Genomic DNA, 19,607 nt, shown 5'->3' with positions numbered 1-19,607 from the left:
ATTTTATCATAAACATATACGTTAAATTATCACACAAGCAACTTCTATAAACAGGCTGGTGTTTATGTATGCAAAGTTGATGTAAATGATTTTTTTTTTGTCATTTATAATTTTTGATGAGCCATTCAAGATTGCTTAATCATTAAGTTGCGAACAGTACATCACTGAATTTTGGCTTAAAACCTGAGTGTTATATTACTTAAATAAATCAAATAACCAATACAAAAATGTCACCTAAATCAGAAAAGGACAAAAGTAACAGTGTAATTAGTAAAATTTATTTGATTGTTTATAATTTCACATTAGTTATTGGGTAAGTTAGATTAGTTAGACTATAAGTCTTGCAATGAATCTAAATATTTCTTTTTTTTTATTTAGCTGGAGTTATATTTTATGTCTTTTGACAAGATATTATATTACCAATGATTTTAAAAATCAAAGTTTATGGGATACTGTGCAAAAAAATTTATTCATATTTCAAAATGCTGCTGCATTAGAGGTAGGAAACATTTTCTTTTTAAATAATAATTAAAAATATAAGTTTATTAAAAAGTTAATCAAAAAATCTTACCACCTTAGATATTTCATGCTGCCTTTGGACTTGTACGTTCCAACCCGGTTATTACAACATTCCAAGTTTTAAGTAGAGTAATGGTAGTATGTGGAGTGTTATTAGCAACTCCATCATCAGCTGCAGCAGCTTCTATTGGTCTACCTATAGCTTTGCTAGCCTGGTCTGTCACTGAAATTATACGTTATGGTTACTATTTTGCAAATCTTATTGGATATGTTTCTCATATACTCGTGTGGCTTAGGTAAAATGAAATTAACTGCATAAACTGAAACAAAATAAATCAAAAAGCATCAATATTGACAGAGATTTAATTATTTTCTAGATATACGACGTTCATTGCTCTTTATCCTATTGGAGTAACTGGAGAACTACTTTGTTTCTATTCTGCTCAACAATATGCTTCAAAGAATCCAGATTTATGGAGTTACAGTCTTCCTAACACCTGGAATTTCACTTTTAGCTATCATTATCTTCTTATTGCAGTAATGCTACTTTACATTCCACGTAAGTTTGTTATTAAATTACATATTCATAAAATATGTCATTGAAATATTTATATGTATTTTTATTTCAGTATTCCCACAAATGTATCTACACATGTTTGCACAAAGAAAGAAGATACTTGGTGCTCCTTCAACAGCGAAAAAAGTAAAATAAATTATGCTGAATATTTTTTTTTATCTATTATTTAAAAAATATATAAATATATATAGATAAATAAAATAAAATTGTACATTTATATTATTTAAATTTGAAGGAAAATTAAAATAATTAAACGCAATTTACCATTTTCTTTTTTTATGAATTTTATTTTTTACTTATTTATACATAAATATAAGTAAGCATGTAGAAAAAATTATGCCTGATCACCAGTTGGCATTGACTTGATGATATCTGAGTTTCCAGGATCGGTAATGGATAATGTGCATACTCGGAAATATTTACCACATGCAGTACCGAGTTCAATGTTGTTTCCCGTGTAATGGTGGACTCCAGTTTTTGCTAACATAGCATAATATTCTATCTCCGATTTCCTATGGATGAGAAAAAAAAAAAATACATTAATCAATCATTCACGAAAAATTAAAAAAAAAATTGTCCGTGCACTTACGACCACGGATTTAAGAGACTACTCCGCAGTACTCCAACATGATAGGTTATAATTTAATATAAATTTTAATTTAAACTATTGTTTTTTTAGAAAAGAAAACCATGTGGAGAACTACATCTCAGTCTCACCTAAGAGGAGGAGTGTTGTTCGCAATTATCACCAGCTTCGCTTTACCCTGCCTGAGGGATTTCAATGTCTGTTTATAGCCAAGGACATATTTTCCTGATTTCATGACTAAGGCAAGCCTGGAGTTAATGCTCTCCATAGCTTTTTTCTGAAAATATCATAATAAATTCATGTAATTTTAGATTAAAATTGAAATGTTTAGTGATTAACACGTGGTAAGTAGAAAATTACTTACTTGTTTTTTTTGCGCAACCATTGTGAATGTTTTGGCTGTACAAACGCGTTACTAGAGAGAAAAAAAAGACTATTATAATAATTATTGTTTAAAGTAATATAATAATATCAGAATATTTTTAAAAATAGTATTTTTCTAGAGCAATTGTGAACACGTTACCTGATGACCAATATGAGGTTAAGAAAAGAACGAAACTCGTCACCTAGATGGCAGCTTAGTAGCAAAAACAACCGATTACGCCATCTAGTGTACAATGAAAACATTAATTTTGTATCCTTGGAAAGGTCGTGAAGCGCACTCTAGGTTATGGTGCCGTAACAATAAATAGAATAGTATCCTTGGATTCTGGACCGAGTTTGTGGTGTGAAAGAATGTTTTTCAAAGCGAAAATCAAAACAATTCACGGTTTATTATTGTTTAAATTGTTCCAAAATTTATATAAATGAGGTAAGACATTATTTGAATTTGCTTAAAGTCTTGAGTAATTAATATGAACTCGGAAAATGATTAATTTATCGTTTTTAGGTTAATACTGTAATTTGAGTTCTATTCTTTTCTCAAGCATCTTTATCCTTCTCATTATCATAATGATGCACTATGGGTCTTGGATCAATCCTCAAAATGTTTTGGATAATCACAGATGTTATACTCAGTACATTGAAGAATCATATCGATTAAGAAATGATATTAGAGATGAAGAAAGTGAGCAAACTGGTGATGAAACTCATGATACAATCACCACAGCAACTTCTGGTGAGAGAAGTTCTAGTGCAGATTTATTCAGATTGGAATTTGCTGCTACTCAGTGGTCTAAACTTGTATCTAATGCTGAAGGATTGTTTAATAAATTAATGGCTAGCAATATTCTTCCTCATAATGAACAAGATCAAGTCGAGCAGTGGTTATGTATGAAGCAGGAATATGAAGAGTGTATTACAAACGATGAAAATGCAAGCCTTACAGGCTTTACTGAGAATAATAGAAGATCGTTAGAGAGAATTGAAGAGGTAACTGAGACTGATGAAAAGACTGACGAATCAGCTAATCCAGAGTTTAGAAATGTTTCTGAGTCATGTACAAGTACAGAGAGTGAAATGAGTGAAGATAATGAAGATGAAGAGGATGATGACGAAGAAGAAGAGGAAGATGAGCAAAGTGATGTGAGTTCAGAAAACCCAGATTTTTTGGAGAAGTTAGATGAGTGTATGAAGAAATTTAAATTTGAGACTGATCAAATGATAGAAAAAATTGACAATGAGTTCATGGAAACGAATCTACCTGTAATATCATCTGGACAATTCTTAGGAAGCAACATTAATGAACCAGTACCAATTTTGAAACCTATTCCTATAAGAAATGCCAACACTCGTCGGAATTCAATGCTTCCAGGCTCAGAAATGTGTAATGAAATTCTAGCATTTAACAATGGATTTAAACCTTGTCGTATTTCTGAACTTCAAGATGTTCAGGATAATTCTGAGGAAGTTGCTGAGGAAAAAATAAATGACGGAAGACAAGCACTTGTTCTTAATGGTAATAGAGGTCAAAAGGATAATTCTCCAGATATTTTAGTTGATGCTCTAAAGAGCAATGATGTTTCTGAACCAATAAAAACTTTAAAAACATTGACTATGAATAACGAAGCCAAACAAACACAAGTCAAGATGATCGAATCGGATTTGGATGAAGCTCACAAGAGAATTGAAGAGCTTCAAATGACTATAAAAATTAAAGAACAATTTATTGCTAGCATGATTAAAAATTCAGAATTACGAGGGGCCAAACAAAAACTTCGAAAAAGACTCAAAGTCAAAAAAGAATTTTTCAGTGGTAAAAATCAATCGTTTGATGAAAAAAATCATCAAAGAGAAATAGAATTATGTAAAAATATTGCAATTCATTATGAGCAAAGGTTAATGGATATTGAAAGAATTCGACAGATTGCTGGAGATTCTTCTAAAAAAGTTTTAGAATTAGAAATGTCATTGAATGCTTCCAAGAAGCAGATGGAAAAGCTTCAAAAGCAGTTGAAAAAAGAAGAAGAACGTAAGACTCAATTGGAGGCAGAATTAGCTGAAGATCAGAAAAAAATAAAAGAATTAGAAGAAAAATATAATCTTACTGAATCAAAACTTCAAGAAATGAGATCAGAGTCGGAGGATGAAAGAGCAAATTCTAGAGCTAGAAGTGATCAAGAAAAGAATAATTTACTATTAATGAATTCTAAGATTTCACAAATTGATTATCTATCTTTTGATAAGTTAGAAGGCGACGGTAAGATGTCATTGAGACGTGAAATTGAAAATTTAAGACGCACCAAAGATCGACTAGTAGAACAAAAGTGCGATCTTGACGAAAAATTACAGAAAGAGAAAACTTTAACAAATTATGAAGAAAGAAGACGGTTGGAATGTGGAGAAACAATTGAAATGATTGATGCAATGATTGAACATAAAAATGAGATGATTTGTGGTCGACAGAAATATGAAAAAGGTAAAAATCCAAGAGAAAGTAGTGAAAAAATAATTATTGATAAACATTTATCCAAGTTATCAGAGCAAGAAATGAGACAGCTATTTTACACGTACTTTAGAAAAGTTATTGATCTTAAAGAAAGTTCTAGAACATTGGAAGTACAAGCAGCAACTCAAGAAGCAGTGGTAGAAAACCAAAAGACTCATATCCGTACCTTGACGAATGTTTTGAAACACATGCAAATGGAAGCCGAACGAAGAATTGTTATTCAAAAGGAATATGAAGAAGAATTATTTATGTTTAGAAATTTCGCTAATGAAACAGGAAGTTCAAGTCATGAGAAGCTGGATAAAGGTTCGGAAAATGAAAGAAAACTCAAGAAAGAAAATAAAACATTAAGGAAAAAGTTAGAGTACTATGAGACTCTATTTCGAGGATCAAATGCTGCAAGAACAACTAGCCCTCCTAGAATTCCTCATCAAGAACTTAAACAAATTGCTCCACCTCCTAAGAAAACTACGAAGGTTACTATACAAAAGAATAAACTCATTATTCAAAAAACGGATTGTGATAAACGAAAATAAGAGCATAGTATAAAGTATATGTTACTGATAATACACCAGTTTGATTTACTGGAGATTAAAAATAATTAATAAAAACATGATTCAAAGCTTGAAGAATCAATTTTTGATGGAAATCAGTGTTCAACGGTTCAGTATTCAGTATCAAATGTTCAGGATTAATAAAAATAAGTTATAATGATAATTATACTTAATCTACTTTCTCATTTATGATTTTTCTATTCATGTTGAAGTCTAGATAAACACTTGAGTGCTATTTATTCATAATAGTATACTAAATAAAATAATTTCTATTAAAAATAGTATTATTTTTATTTAGTATATCTTGATGAATTAAAATTACCGAAGTAACTTGGAGATCTCAGTGTTTATATGAAATTATTTATGTATCGATAAATTAAATTATTGAAATAATCGTATTTACTTATGATTGAAGTTCTTCCAGTTATTGTATTTTGTAATTTTATTTATTATACTTTTTTGTAAATAAATTTTTACTCAGTTTGAATAAAGGAATTATTTGTAATTATTTTATGTATTTTGGTCAATTGACATTGTTCTTCTATTGATTTATACAATTTGTGAAATATGTTTCTTTCTATACAACTTTATATTGTGAATAACATTTTTAAAGCAATTTCATAATTAATGAAATAAATTAAGAGTTCAAAAATGATTGTCAAAGTAAGAAAATGATTGAGAAGTTATAATTAATACTTGTTTTGTTAAACACGACATTGTATTATTCACATCAATCAAAATTTCACTGTAATAAGTTTAGATTTTAGTTATACCTAAAGTAAGAATAACTTATTGTCATTTTAAAATAATTTTATATTTAATATTGGCGTAAACCACCACGTCTGACTGCTGGCTGCATCATTCTATTTGGTGGAGTAATGGAAATATCCAAATAATCTCCAATAGTGAATCGTGCTTGAGCTAGAGTTTTATTGTCATCAGCACCTTTTTGTCCTGAACAAGTTACTCCAATTTCTCGCATTCTATAGCCAGAATTTCGGAGTTCCGGTGTCACCAACGAGAAATCAAAATAAGTCCCTTTACTACGAGCATCAGGATTGACTTCTTTAACGAGCCCGGTAATTTCTCGAAGAGTTGCATCCATCCATGTATAAATTTGTAGTTCATTTGAAGGAACATTACCACGACTGTAGTCCATTATATTGTGATGACGACCAGTGTTGCAGAAAACTCGAAGTAATAACGGACATGTCTATAAAAGAAAAAAGTTTTAAAAACTAATTAAATAATATCAATTTTCTTATGATTTCTATCGGAATAAATCTTTTATTTTTAAAGATTTAATCAAATTTAAATAAATATTTTTGAAGTTTGACGATATTTTTGTTTTCATTTGAGAAATAAGAAATTTGAAAAATGTCTGATGAAAGGTTATGTTTATGAAAAGCCGGCTAAAGTTTACTAATTAACGGAAAAAATTAATTATTATTGAATATTATTATTTAAATGTTTATTATTTATTTATTTTATTATAAAAATAACTCACTTTTTCTCTATCCACTGGTTTATCTGGTAATTGTTTTTCATCAACAACCATTGATTCTAACGTCGACGCCATGTTGTTTCTAAATGTTTCGATGTTTATAGTGGGCGCTCAAAAAATTGTTGATCACGTGATGAAGAGAGAAAAGGGTAAAAAATTGAAAGCTTGTGAAACAAACTGCACTATTTTCAATATTTTGTACAATGTAATCTTTAATTAAATTTTATATTGAAATTTTGGGAGGAATAAAAATAAAGAAGACATTATTAATAAAAGCATAAACTCCAAAATATGTACTGCAATATGGAGAAAGATTCAAAGAAATGTATGTGATATGATTTTTGAGAAGCTGAGTAATTGGTATTTTTGTAAACAATGCCATTTTTTAATTATTCGAAAAAATTTATTATTATCAGTAACATTTAATATAAAAAATTAATCACACGATTGGGAATTACTTATTTATCTTTTAATTTTTATCGTTTTACATTAATCTTAGCTTGTTGTTCTTCATTTTGTTGATGCATCACTGGCTTAAAATGTTTTCTTGAAAATAAAAAATTCATATACCTTGAATAGCATGAAAAATAATTGTTAAATAAAACTACCATCATTTCCGTAGCTAGGAGTTAATAGTGTTAAGTAAGCTTAACTGATATCAATGATTCTTAGAATACCTTGCATTGGCGATACAATATCAGTTTAAGACACCTATCATATAATTTGTATATGAGCAGCATCGTTTTGGCATTGAAGATAATCTCTATGAGTAACGATGAAACTTCTTTTTAAGTTGATAAAAAAATTTCTATTGGTGATTAAAAGGATCATTATTTAATTATTCAGAGAATTCAAAAAGCTGATAAAAATAATGAATTTGTTTAATTATTTATTAATAGTACATTGACAGAGGAGGAAAATTTATAGAATATCATTGTGATAAATATAAAGCTGACATTTCGAAGAATTTATAAACAAATAAATAGAATAGTAGTTGATTATATATATACTGACAAGTATTATTGTCTTTGACAATGACGCTATTATTTATTTTAAAATGCAATGATAAGGTAGCGAATCTTTATAAAGAGCATAATCGAACAAACAAATTCAGTTTATTTCCTATTTCTATCGATGTTGTTAAGGAATCATAAATAGTTATAATTTACTGAATCTTCAATAAACAGTGAAATTGAAAATATACAATCATGATCAGTAAGTAAAAATGTTTTTGATATGAGTACAACACATTGAACTCTAGTCGTGATTAATGTCTGTCTGTTTAATGTAGGAAATTGGGTGATCGCTATCGTAGTGATAGCAAATTTTTATCAAGTAATAAGTGTATCAGCTCAAGATCACAAAATTCCGACGGAATGTCCAAAAGTGGATCCAATGAATACCACCGTGCTTCTATCTCATGAAACAGATTGTACAAAATTTTATGCTTGTTCTAATGGAAGAAAGATACTGATGGAATGTCCTATTATGGATGCTTGGGGAAATAAATTATACTTTAATCCGAAATTAGAAGTTTGTGATTGGCCTTGGAATGCTGGATGTCATGTACATACTACAGAAGTCCCTGAAGTGACAACTACAGAAATAACTACAACTGAATCTGAGGAAAATTCGACAGAAGTAACGACTGAAGCAGCAATCACGGGGTCGTCACCAATAACATTATCTCCGACTACAACAACACTAAAACCTACAGAAATTACATCTCAGCCTTCAACTGAAACATCACCTACAACTTCAACGACAGCGAAACCCACTGAAGTAACATCTCAAACTCCAACTGAACCATCATCTGCAGCTACGACAATGAAACCAACTGAAGCAACATCTACAACTACGACAACGAAACCCACTGAAGCAACATCTACAACTACGACAGCGAAACCCACTGAAGCAACATCTCAAGCTCCAGCTGAAGCAACATCTACAACTACGACAATGAAACCTACTGAAGCAACATCTACAACTACGACAGCGAAACCCACTGAAGCAACATCACAAGCTCCAACTGAAGCAACATCTACAACTACGACAATGAAACCCACTGAAGCAACATCTACAACTACGACAACGAAACCCACTGAAGCAACATCTACAACTACGACAGCGAAACCTACTGAAGCAACAACGCAAGCTTCAACTGAACCATCATCTGCAGCTACGACAATAAAACCCACTGAAGCAACATCTCAAGCTCCAACTGAATCATCGTCCCCAAAAACTACAACAGTGGAACCTACTGAAATAACAACTCAAGCTCCAACTGAACCATCATCTGCAGCTACAACAATAATTCCGACTGTGACATTACCTCCAGCTACAGAACCATCAGTTTCAACAACATCAACACAAACTACGCAACCACCTGTAAATGTTCCATCAGAGTCTTCTACTATTCCTGAACTGTCTTCTTCCACACAAAGTACATCTGAACTCCCAATATCTAATGAAACAACTTCACCACCTTTAACGACAATACCTACAATGATCCCTACAGCTGATTTTGAATCTAACGGAACAACAACAACTCGTCTCCCATCACTTCCTCAATGCTCTCCTGCTACAGCAGGAGTTCTTTATCCTCATGAGTCTGATTGTTCATTATTCTACGAATGTGTTTTTGGCAAATATGTTCTTCGTAAATGTCCACAAGGCCTTTATTTCGATGTTACCCATCAAACTTGTGTATGGCCTTGGGAATCAGATTGTGTTTCATCAACTGAACCGCCAACAACTCAATCAACGGATCCTCCAACAACGGAACCAACTAAACCTCCAACAACTCAACCACCTAAACCTCCAACAACGGAACCAACTAAACCTCCAACAACTCAACCACCTATACCTCCAATAACTCAACCACCTAAACCTCCAACAACTCAACCACCTATACCTCCAATAACTCAACCACCTAAACCTCCAACAGCTCAACCAACTGAATCCCCTACAACTCAACCACCTAAACCTCCAACAACGGAACCAACTAAACCTCCAACAACTCAACCACCTAAACCTCCAACAACGGAACCAACTAAACCTCCAACAACTCAACCACCTATACCTCCAATAACTCAACCACCTAAACCTCCAACAGCTCAACCAACTGAATCCCCTACAACTCAACCACCTAATCTATCACCAGTTACATCTCCTCCAAGTATATCCAGTCTTTGTCCATCAGATAATTCGAAAAATGGAGAGTCTTATCCACACGAGTGTGTTTGTAGCAAATTTTATGTTTGTGGAAACGGAAAATTAATTGTAAAGCAGTGTCCTGATGGCTTAGACTACAATCCAACACTTCAAGTTTGTGATTGGCCAAATCAAGCTGGTTGTAATACGACCAATAATAAGAGTCCTCCAAGTTCTAGTACACCTAGATTAACAACTTTACCTTCATCTACACCTTCACTTACTTCGACGACTACTCAACCTCCTCCAACGACTACTCAAAAACCTCCTTCATCAACTCTATCAACCACCACCGAAGTGACTCAGAAACCACAAGCTATAGAGTCGAAATGCCCTGACGATATCTCCAGTATTAAAATTCCTCATGAAGTCAATTGCGTTAATTACTACCAATGCAGTAAAGGCCAGAAAATACTGAAACAATGTCCTTCAGGCTTAGAATTCAATGCTGATCTTCGCATCTGTGACTGGCCCGAATATGCTGGATGCTCTCTAAACCTCAACTTTTCTGCAAAAAAGAATAATGTGATTCAAGTGTCAAAAAGAGCAGTTTTAAATTCTGACAATAATGGCTGTTTAGGTTCTTGTCCAACATCAGATCCGATGGAGTATTCAGTATTATTAGAACATGAAGATTGTAGTAGATTTTGTAAATGTACTAATGGTAGGGCTGTAGTTTTTAATTGTCCACCTGGCTTAGAATTTAATTCAGTTGATGAAACCTGTGATTTTGCTGAGATGTCTGGATGCGATCGAGAAAAACGACCAGCTGGTGTCTAAAAATATGACTAGCAAATTTAGCAAATTATAAAAAAGTTTAATTAACAACATTAATGATTATGTAAATTTTAAATGTGTACATAAAAAAAAGATAGGTCAAATAAATTCGATTAAACATGAACATGACTACGTAAATAATTTATTTTAATTCATTCAATAGACTGTATGCATCAAATAGATATTGCATTTTTACCAAATTCAAATGATCATATTCCTGTCTTTAAAGCAAGAAATAGATTTTTTTTAAATACAAAAAAATATACAAGCAAAAAAAGGTTATCCAAAATCTGTCTGATGATATAATTTGAAGTCGATGAAGTATTGATAATATCGAATGTTAAAGAAGATTACATAAAAAAATTGCTCATGCGATTGCAATTTTTGAGGAATTTTTGATTGCACTTGGTATTGATAATGAAATTTACAAAAAGTATTGATAAAGATATCAGGACAATCGATGCATATAAAAAAGGAGTGATGTTGGTAGCAGCTAATTAGACTTGATTCGGCAAACCTTACGAATAAACTGCAATTCAACATGATTAAATTACTAGGTAAGTACACCAACTAATATAATTATCAAATAAAATGTAGTATAAACATTTATTCTTGATGGTGTATTTTTTGATTTAGGAATCATTGCAGTCATTGCAGTATGTTGCTCAGCAGCTCCATCATCAGATGTCAAATCTTGTATTGGAACGTGTCCAAAAACTGACACTCCCAATCAGATAGTTCTTCTTGCAAGTACTATGTGTGCAAAATATTGCAAATGTGAGGCAGGTAGTCCAATAGTATATGGATGCAGAAATGATTGGTACTTCAGCATAGACGAAGGAACTTGTGTGCCACCGAAAGAATCCCACTGTCCGGCATCAGCAAGCAGATAATTATTCATAACCCAACGAGGTTTTTCAATATTACTTACTTAAGTCTAAAGTTATTTATATAATACAAATGTTTTTTGATAAAATCAATAAAAATTGAATATTAAAAATAGTCAAGAGCTATTCTTAATCTTTCTTCTACTATCATTACACAAATTAATAATAGATAAAAAATTACATTTCTTATTTATACCTTAATATTTATTATCGAATCTCGATAGTTTTTAATAGATTCGAGTCTCAGATAGTTGTGTGATCGATATCATCGCGAAAGTTCAACGATCAATAGTGTGTATAAAAAGACAAGAATTTTTTTCTAATGCTAGATTATTGGTTTAATTGAGACTCAATTTCTACAGAAATGATAAAGCTGCTTGGTAAGTAACAATATAAAATATTCAAAAAAATTTTTATCAAAAATATCAAAAGGTAAAAATTTATTAAAAATAAAATTACTTTAACAGTTTTTGATTTAAACAATTAAACATCGTACTTAATGTGTTAAAAATCAATCAATTTTATCTATCAGCAGGAATACTTGTGGTGATGGCTACATGTAGCTGGGTATTTGCTGACATATCAGAGTGCATTGGCAAATGTCCAGTCCATACATCTGTAGATTCTCCTGTCTTTTTTTTACCTCATAAGAATTGTAATAAGTATTGTGTGTGTAATTATGGGAAACCAATCGAGATGCCATGTCCACCAGGTCTCCACTTTGCACCCAAATGGAATACATGTGTTGATCCAACATTCGCTGAGTGTACTGGTTACGATCCAGAATCTTCAATGAACTCTGAACAAAAAGAAGAAGCAAATGACTTCATGTTCATTGATAATTGTATTGGCGAATGTACTATTCATGAAAACTCCAGTGGAATTATGTTACTAGCTCATGCCAACTCTAAAATGTATTGTCGATGTGAAAATGGTCGTCCAATTATTAAAAATTGCCTTGAAAGGCATCTCTTTGATTCAAATAAAGGAACATGTATACCCCAAAATGAATAGGAGCAAACCATTTATAATAAGTACTTTAAAATTTAAACTGGTCAAGATGCTAGGTTTTTTTTTTATTTTCAATATTATTAATTAATTGAAAATTATGTCTTATATTTTGTATCCAAGTACTTGGAAAATGAGAGAATAAATGTAACAAATAAAAAAGTTTTGATTTTTTTATAAATAAAATATCAACATCTATTGGGTTGGCAAGAAAATAGTGAAGCACTTAGAACAGCTTTTAATTTCATTATTTATCTAATAGTCTGCAAACTTCAATCTCCAATGCCATCACCATGTTCATCAATGACTTGTATTTGTCTTGAAGACAGAGTAACATCATGATACTCTGTATGCTAGAATATTTAAATTATAAAAGTGTTTCACTATTTTCTTGCCAACCCAACATTTAGATAAATTCTTAAAATCACTATCATCATTTCATCAAAAAACTATGATTTAATTACTTGTGGTTGATATTACACCAAAATCAAAGATTATATGTAATTCAACATTCTGCAGTAAGATAACATTAATAAAACACCATCAAAATCAATATGATTCATCTATTATCAGATTATCTTCAAGGAGTTCTACTATCGATTGCCAATTAATTAATATCAAATAAATGATTTCGAACTAAAAATGAAATACATATGTAAAAATATGTATAAAAACGAAAGAAAGATTTTAGAAAGTAATCTTTTAAAGAAATGTAGATAAGAAATTTAATACTTACATCACAAAAATATCTTCAAACTTAGCAAAAATCAGCAATAACGTTCAGAAAGTTACATAAGCGGTTTAGCAATGTATTGTAGATTTATAACGAATTAGTAGTTTATACCTGATACGGATAATATAATTTACAAGAATAATCAATTTATATGAGAATGATATTATCAAGGGACAAAGATTAAATGACAACCGATGAATATAAGAAAGGAGTGATGTTGGTGGCAGCTAATCAGACTTGATTCGTCAAACTTTACGAATAAACTTCAATTCAACATGATTAAATTACTAGGTAAGTACACCAACTAATATAATTATCAAATAAAATGTAGTATAAACATTTATTCTTGATGGTGTTTTTTTTGATTTAGGAATCATTGCAGTCATTGCGGTATGTTGCTCAGCAGCTCCATCATCAGATGTCAACTCTTGTCTTGGAAAGTGTCGATTGCCTGATGGTCCCGGTCAGATAATTCTTCTTGCTAGTAGTCGTTGTCCACTGTATTGTAAATGTGACGGAGGTAATCCAGTAGTTCATGTATGCAGAAATGATTGGTACTTCAGCATAGACGAAGGAACTTGTGTGCCACGAGAAGAATCTAATTGTGAGGACATCAACGCAGAGTATACTACACGCTATGATTTTTCATAGCTTTCAGTAGTTATTATTAATTTTATGTATGCAAAACTAATAGACATCAATAGCATTAATAAGAAATTTTTTTAAATAAAAATGAAAATTAATTAATTAAGCAATGAAGTTTTTTTTTTTACTATCAATACAATCAACATCTTCCAATAACTCGAGTTTGAGAAATAGAAAAAGAAATCAAGTGTAGATGAGTCAATAATAGATAAAAAAATCACACTTCTAATTTATATGTTGACAACTATCACTAAATTAGTAAGGATTTATGAGTTTGATTTATTTTCCTATTGATAGCATGGGGATTCATAGATTAATAATAGGTATAAAAGTCTAGAATTCTTGTTATGTGGAGTCAGAATTGATTGATCGAGTGTGATACATATACCTTGAGCATGCTGACTTTTCTAGGTAAGTAAGAATATACGAAAATCATAAAATAGAATTAATTGAATTGAATAATACGTTTTCCAGTAATTTTTGCGGTGATTACAAGATGTTTTGGGGTTGAAGGAGTTGATGAGTGTATTGGAAAATGTCCCCAAGAAACAGAGAATGATATCATCAACTATTTACCTCACAATGATTGCAATAAATACTGCGTATGTGTTGCTGGTCAACCTGAAGTACTGCCATGTGAACCTGATCAACATTGGTCTCCAGAACTAGAAATATGCACTCATCCAGTAGAAGCAAGATGTCAAGGCAAAAGTGTTGCACTGGGTTGCGTAAGCGAATGTCCAAATTATGATATTTTGATTGGACATCATTTCTGTTCGAAATACTGCGAGTGTACGGAATCACAAGTAATTGTTCGAAGTTGTTCAGCGGGATTATTGTTTTCTACAAAGCTTCAAGCCTGTGTAGAAAGGCAGGATTCTGATTGTCCCCTTCCAACTGAACCTCCAACTATACCGCCAACTGAACCGCCAACTAGACCTCCAGTTGCACCTCCCATCGAACCACCGACTAGACCTCCAACTGAACCACCAACTGATCCTAAAGGATGCATAGGAGAGTGCCCAGAGTGTAATTCTCCTGATCATACTGATCATTTACCTCATGAAGATCCACAGAAGTTTTGTAAATGCAATTGGAAAAAAACTTTTGTTTTTCAATGCCCTGATGGTCTAGTCTACATTAAAGAAGAGCAAGTTTGTGGTTATCCTGAAGTAAAATGTCATTAGAATCATTTAAGTGAGTGATTGAATCCTAGATTCATAATTAATTTTAATTCTTCTATCAAACAAGAATCTATCTATGTACGCTTTTCATGACTTTAAATAATACAATTATTGTTCATTCTATCAATGTATATAATTATTTTGATGTTAAATAAACAAGACTTTATTATGTACACTGTTTTATTAATAAATCGTTTGCTATAAACCACAGGCTCTGGTAAACAGCAATTTCTTGCAAGCAAGACTTGAACCTGATATCCCCCAAGTTTGTGCATTAGGTGCTCTATCATTTAAGCTATCGCAAATACTTTAATGTGTTATGTACCTATGGGACAGGCAAATATTTTTTAGATAATTACTAATATTATGTTTTATATACGTAGTGTAATAAACAAATAATGATGCATGCTAACCCTGTTATTCTCAATTTTTGAAGAAAGAGAACTGATACATGATGCAAATAAATATAATGTAATATTCAAACAGTGATTATTGCTGATTAATTCAAATTATTATCAATTCCTACAATGATTTCCTTCAACATGAAGCCCAACGAACTCTTGAAGATGAAAGTTAGGGAATATGTATATTCATAAGCATAAATAAACTTCATAATTTGAAGTCGATGAAGTATTGATAACATTGAATGTTAAAGAAGATTACATAAAAAAATTGCTCATGCGATTGCAATTTTTGAGGAATTTTTGATTGCACTTGGTATTGATAAAGATATCAGGACAATCGATGCATATAAAAAAGGAGTGATGTTGGTAGCAGCTAATTAGACTTGATTCGTCAAACCTTACGAATAAACTGCAATTCAACATGATTAAATTACTAGGTAAGTACACCAACTAATATAATTATCAAATGAAATGTAGTATAAACATTTATTCTTGATGGTGTATTTTTTGATTTAGGAATCATTGCAGTCATTGCAGTATGTTGCTCAGCAGCTCCATCATCAGATGTCAAATCTTGTATTGGAACGTGTCCAAAAACTGACACTCCCAATCAGATAGTTCTTCTTGCAAGTACTATGTGTGCAAAATATTGCAAATGTGAGGCAGGTAGTCCAATAGTATATGGATGCAGAAATGATTGGTACTTCAGCATAGACGAAGGAACTTGTGTGCCACCGAAAGAATCCCACTGTCCGGCATCAGCAAGCAGATAATTATTCATAACCCAACGAGGTTTTTCAATATTACTTACTTAAGTCTAAAGTTATTTATATAATACAAATGTTTTTTGATAAAATCAATAAAAATTGAATATTAAAGATCGTTGACTCGATAGTCGATAAAAAATACACTTTTTATGAATACTTAGATATCTTCTAGTATTATTTGCGGATGAAGGATGAATACAATGTTTTTCATACATATTATCAATCTAAGTTTGGCAAATTTTTTATTGATGTTACTAAAGATAAAACTTCAATTATCAAGAAAAAATCTTGAGTGTGATTTTCAGCATTATCGATCATGTGATGAGAGTTTATAGATTAATTACAGGTATAAAAATCAGCCAACTTTTTCGCATGAAGTCAGAATTGATTAATCAAGTACAATACGTATACCTTGAAAATGCTGACTTTTCTAGGTAAGTAAGAATATACGAAAATCATAAAATAGAATTAATTGAATTGAATAATACGTTTTCCAGTCATATTTGCGGTGATTACAAGATGTTTTGGGGTTGAAGGAGTTGATGAGTGTATTGGAAAATGTCCCCAAGAAACAGAGAATGGTATCATCAACTATTTACCTCACAATGATTGCAACAAATATTGCGTATGTGTTGCTGGTCAACCTGAAATACTGCCATGTGAACCTGATCAACATTGGTCTCCAGAACTAGAAATATGCACTCATCCAGTAGAAGCAAGATGTCAAGGCAAAAGTGTTGCACTGGGTTGCGTAAGCGAATGTCCAAATTATGATGTTTTGATTGGTCACAGTGTCTGTTCGAAATATTGCGAGTGTAAAAATTCACAAGTAAAAGTTAAAGATTGCCGACCGGGATTCTACTATTCTTCACACCTTCAGAATTGTGTCAAATGGGAGTATTCTGATTGTCGTCCAGAAAACGTAGCTCAACCGCCATCTGATCCTTCACCTGAACCACCAAAAGCTGATGCTTTAGGATGTATAGGAAAATGCCCATTGTGTAATTCTCCTGATCATACGGATCATCTACCTCATACTGATGAACACAAGTTCTGTAAATGCAATTGGGGAAAACCTATTGTTTTTCAATGTCCTGATAATCTAGTCTACATGGAGAAAGAACAAGTTTGTGGTTATCCTTACGGAGGATGTCCTTAGAACCAGCTAAATGAGTGAATACATCCTAGATTTAATCATAATCAAGCTTAATTCTCCTATTAAACAAGAATTTATCTATGTACGTTGCTTTATAAATTGAAATAATACAATTGTTATTCATGTAATCAATGTATTTGATTATTTTGATGTTAAATAAACCAAACTTAATTACATAAAGTATTTCTTTAATAAACTTTTGCCATCAGCCATACAGCTTCTATATCTTCATCATCTACCAAATTATGTTACTAACCATCATGTTTTCGAGTATCACAAAGTCAGAACTGAAAGAAAATTAATTAAACTCACTTAGTTACAATGTCAGTTCTATCCATTTTAAGTATGTGCATTAACAAAAAGTTAACATTAGCGTTTATTTTATTAATGCATGATTCCTCTATTATTCTCCACTTTCAAATAAGGAGAACTGATATCTGATAAATATAATATAGTATTCCAACGCTGATTATTACTTATCAAATTAAATTATTATCAAATCCTACTATTGTTTACTCCAATATACCACCCTTATGAACTTATGGGAATAAGATGATAAGAAGTATGCTCATCCAATAGCAAAAAAAGGTTATTATTTGAAGTTGGATAGAGTATTCAATGACTAAAGTAATTTATTTTATACAAATGTATTTTATGAAGTTTATAAAAATCGAATATCCGAGATAGTTGGCTCGATAATTGATAAAAAAATACACTTCTAATTAATACCCTGATATCTTTAAGCATTATTTGCGCGTGAAAAATGAATACAATGTTTTTTATATATATCTTATTAAGTTCGGCAAATTTTTTTTTATCGATTTTGCTAGAGATAATAACTTTAATTATCGAGAAGAAATCTTAAGTGTGGTTTGTTGTATTATCGATAATGAAAAGAGAGTTTACAGATTAATGACGGGTATAAAAATCAGCCAACTTTTTCGCATGAAGTCAGAATTGATTGATCGAGTGTGATACATATACCTTGAGAATGCTGACTTTTCTAGGTAAGTAAGAATATACGAAAATCATAAAATAGAATTAATTGAATTGAATAATACGTTTTCCAGTCATATTTGCGGTGATTACAAGATGTTTTGGGGTTGAAGGAGTTGATGAGTGTATTGGAAAATGTCCCCAAGAAACAGAGAATGGTATCATCAACTATTTACCTCACAATGATTGCAATAAATACTGCGTATGTGTTGCTGGTCAACCTGAAATACTGCCATGTGAACCTGATCAACATTGGTCTCCAGAACTAGAAATATGCACTCATCCAGCAGAAGCAAGATGTCAAGGCAAAAGTGTTGCACTGGGTTGCGTAAGCGAATGTCCAAATTATGATATTCTGATTGGACATAAATACTGTTCGAAATACTGCGAGTGTAAAAATTCACAAGTAAAAGTTAAAGATTGCCGAGCAGGATTCTACTTTTCTTCAGACCGTCAGACTTGTGTCGAATGGGAGTATTCTGATTGTCGTCCAGAAATTACAACTCGACCACCACCAACAAGGCCACCACCAACTAGACCTCCTCCAACTAGACCACCTCCAACTAGACCACCTCCAACTAGACCTCCTCCAACTAGACCTCCTCCAACTAGACCTCCTCCAACTAGACCACCTCCAACTAAGCCACCTGTAACTAAACCACCGCCAACTGATTCTAAAGGATGCATAGGAGAGTGCCCATTGTGTAATTCTCCTGATCATACGGATCATTTACCTCATGAGGATCCTCACAAGTTTTGTAAATGCAATTGGGGAACACCTATTGTTTTTCAATGTCCTGATGATCTAGTCTACATTGAGGAAGACCAAGTGTGTGGTTATCCTTACGGAGGTTGTCCGTAATAAAATTATTGTTATAACAAATGTGTATGATTCATCTATTCTCAAATAAACGAAATTTTATTACTTATGTTTTATTAGTCACATTTTTTTTTTAGAGTTAATATATCACAAATTATTCTATTTTTTAAATGAAACTATGTTTATATCATTATTTTCTACAAGCTATAAAATTTTTTTCTTTGTAATAATTGATAAAAATAGAGAAATAAACTTATCTAAATTATATTATAAAGCCAGTTTTTTTTTATTAAATTCACTCGTAATTATACTAATAATTCTAATATTAATTTACTAGATTATTAAGTTTACTCTATTTAAGTGATAATAAACTTTAAAAATGATTCAATC

The 19,607-nt window shown here is 31.5% G+C and overlaps 7 protein-coding genes across 8 annotated transcripts; 5 read left to right on the top strand and 2 right to left on the bottom strand.

Annotated features, from left to right (window-relative positions):
• The first annotated feature begins 11 nt into the window (after positions 1 to 11).
• Hacd1 (3-hydroxyacyl-CoA dehydratase 1) lies at positions 12 to 1,342 on the top strand. The gene is made up of 5 exons (XM_035087583.1): positions 12 to 313; positions 379 to 499; positions 580 to 815; positions 897 to 1,078; positions 1,149 to 1,342. The coding sequence occupies exons 1-5, from the start codon at positions 228 to 230 to the stop codon at positions 1,229 to 1,231; spliced, it is 708 nt and encodes a 235-aa protein (XP_034943474.1). The 5' UTR covers positions 12 to 227; the 3' UTR covers positions 1,232 to 1,342.
• Positions 1,343 to 1,362: 20 nt separating this feature from the next.
• On the bottom strand, positions 1,363 to 2,255 carry RpL30 (ribosomal protein L30). Its single transcript, XM_035087586.1, has 4 exons — positions 2,206 to 2,255; positions 2,047 to 2,097; positions 1,814 to 1,959; positions 1,363 to 1,608 (listed from the first exon to the last, which is right to left on the bottom strand). The coding sequence occupies exons 2-4, from the start codon at positions 2,065 to 2,067 to the stop codon at positions 1,431 to 1,433; spliced, it is 345 nt and encodes a 114-aa protein (XP_034943477.1). The 5' UTR covers positions 2,068 to 2,097; positions 2,206 to 2,255; the 3' UTR covers positions 1,363 to 1,430.
• A 95-nt stretch (positions 2,256 to 2,350) lies between these two features.
• cos (kinesin-like protein costa) lies at positions 2,351 to 5,468 on the top strand. The gene is made up of 2 exons (XM_035087570.1): positions 2,351 to 2,493; positions 2,572 to 5,468. Exon 2 carries the CDS (start codon positions 2,634 to 2,636, stop codon positions 5,103 to 5,105), a length of 2,472 nt encoding a protein of 823 aa, XP_034943461.1. The 5' UTR covers positions 2,351 to 2,493; positions 2,572 to 2,633; the 3' UTR covers positions 5,106 to 5,468.
• Positions 5,469 to 5,610: 142 nt separating this feature from the next.
• On the bottom strand, positions 5,611 to 6,768 carry Bin1 (histone deacetylase complex subunit SAP18). The gene is made up of 2 exons (XM_035087423.1): positions 6,631 to 6,768; positions 5,611 to 6,336 (listed from the first exon to the last, which is right to left on the bottom strand). Exons 1-2 carry the CDS (start codon positions 6,700 to 6,702, stop codon positions 5,941 to 5,943), a joined length of 468 nt encoding a protein of 155 aa, XP_034943314.1. The 5' UTR covers positions 6,703 to 6,768; the 3' UTR covers positions 5,611 to 5,940.
• Positions 6,769 to 7,705: 937 nt separating this feature from the next.
• LOC118069428 (mucin-2-like) lies at positions 7,706 to 10,741 on the top strand. Of its 2 annotated transcripts, XM_035087542.1 has the most exons (4): positions 7,706 to 7,842; positions 7,919 to 8,474; positions 8,607 to 8,702; positions 8,835 to 10,741. In XM_035087542.1, exons 1-4 carry the CDS (start codon positions 7,836 to 7,838, stop codon positions 10,618 to 10,620), a joined length of 2,445 nt encoding a protein of 814 aa, XP_034943433.1. In that variant the 5' UTR covers positions 7,706 to 7,835; the 3' UTR covers positions 10,621 to 10,741. The 2 variants fall into 2 exon arrangements, with proteins under 2 accessions (XP_034943433.1, XP_034943432.1); XM_035087541.1 differs by having other exon boundaries at positions 7,919 to 8,702.
• Positions 10,742 to 11,868: 1,127 nt separating this feature from the next.
• On the top strand, positions 11,869 to 19,326 carry LOC118069357 (uncharacterized). Its single transcript, XM_035087414.1, has 9 exons — positions 11,869 to 11,884; positions 12,040 to 12,438; positions 13,616 to 13,849; positions 14,365 to 15,051; positions 15,995 to 16,239; positions 16,643 to 16,679; positions 16,743 to 17,401; positions 18,372 to 18,408; positions 18,472 to 19,326. The coding sequence occupies exons 1-9, from the start codon at positions 11,869 to 11,871 to the stop codon at positions 19,257 to 19,259; spliced, it is 3,102 nt and encodes a 1,033-aa protein (XP_034943305.1). The 3' UTR covers positions 19,260 to 19,326.
• LOC118069429 (uncharacterized) lies at positions 15,818 to 16,356 on the top strand. The gene is made up of 2 exons (XM_035087544.1): positions 15,818 to 15,915; positions 15,995 to 16,356. Exons 1-2 carry the CDS (start codon positions 15,900 to 15,902, stop codon positions 16,249 to 16,251), a joined length of 273 nt encoding a protein of 90 aa, XP_034943435.1. The 5' UTR covers positions 15,818 to 15,899; the 3' UTR covers positions 16,252 to 16,356.
• Positions 19,327 to 19,607: the final 281 nt, after the last annotated feature.

The sequence above is a fragment of the Chelonus insularis genome, unplaced genomic scaffold (genome assembly GCF_013357705.1).
Source record: "Chelonus insularis isolate UGA/USDA-ARS -01 unplaced genomic scaffold, ASM1335770v1 contig_408_pilon, whole genome shotgun sequence".
Classification (NCBI taxonomy): domain Eukaryota; kingdom Metazoa; phylum Arthropoda; class Insecta; order Hymenoptera; family Braconidae; genus Chelonus; species Chelonus insularis.
The sequence above is the reverse complement of the archived record's forward strand: the minus strand, read 5'-3'. Positions and strand labels throughout refer to the sequence as shown.

Coding starts and splice junctions, on each gene's coding strand:
- LOC118069357 (XM_035087414.1), top strand. Junction 16,680..16,742: donor GAAAATGCTGACTTTTCTAG/GTAAGTAAGAAT, acceptor TACGTTTTCCAG/TCATATTTGCGGTGATTACA. Junction 18,409..18,471: donor GAGAATGCTGACTTTTCTAG/GTAAGTAAGAAT, acceptor TACGTTTTCCAG/TCATATTTGCGGTGATTACA.
- RpL30 (XM_035087586.1), bottom strand. CDS start 2,067: ATGGTTGCGCAAAAAAAACAA. Junction 1,960..2,046: donor TGGTTGCGCAAAAAAAACAA/GTAAGTAATTTT, acceptor TGATATTTTCAG/AAAAAAGCTATGGAGAGCAT. Junction 1,609..1,813: donor AACAACACTCCTCCTCTTAG/GTGAGACTGAGA, acceptor TCTCATCCATAG/GAAATCGGAGATAGAATATT.
- Hacd1 (XM_035087583.1), top strand. CDS start 228: ATGTCACCTAAATCAGAAAAGGACAAAAGTAACAGTGTAATTAGTAAA. Junction 314..378: donor AATTTCACATTAGTTATTGG/GTAAGTTAGATT, acceptor TTTTTTATTTAG/CTGGAGTTATATTTTATGTC. Junction 500..579: donor AAAATGCTGCTGCATTAGAG/GTAGGAAACATT, acceptor TTACCACCTTAG/ATATTTCATGCTGCCTTTGG.
- Bin1 (XM_035087423.1), bottom strand. CDS start 6,702: ATGGCGTCGACGTTAGAATCAATGGTTGTTGATGAAAAACAATTACCA. Junction 6,337..6,630: donor AACCAGTGGATAGAGAAAAA/GTGAGTTATTTT, acceptor TTTCTTTTATAG/ACATGTCCGTTATTACTTCG.
- cos (XM_035087570.1), top strand. CDS start 2,634: ATGATGCACTATGGGTCTTGGATCAATCCTCAAAATGTTTTGGATAAT.
- LOC118069428 (XM_035087541.1), top strand. Junction 8,703..8,834: donor ATGAAACCCACTGAAGCAAC/ATCTACAACTAC, acceptor CACTGAAGCAAC/ATCTCAAGCTCCAACTGAAT.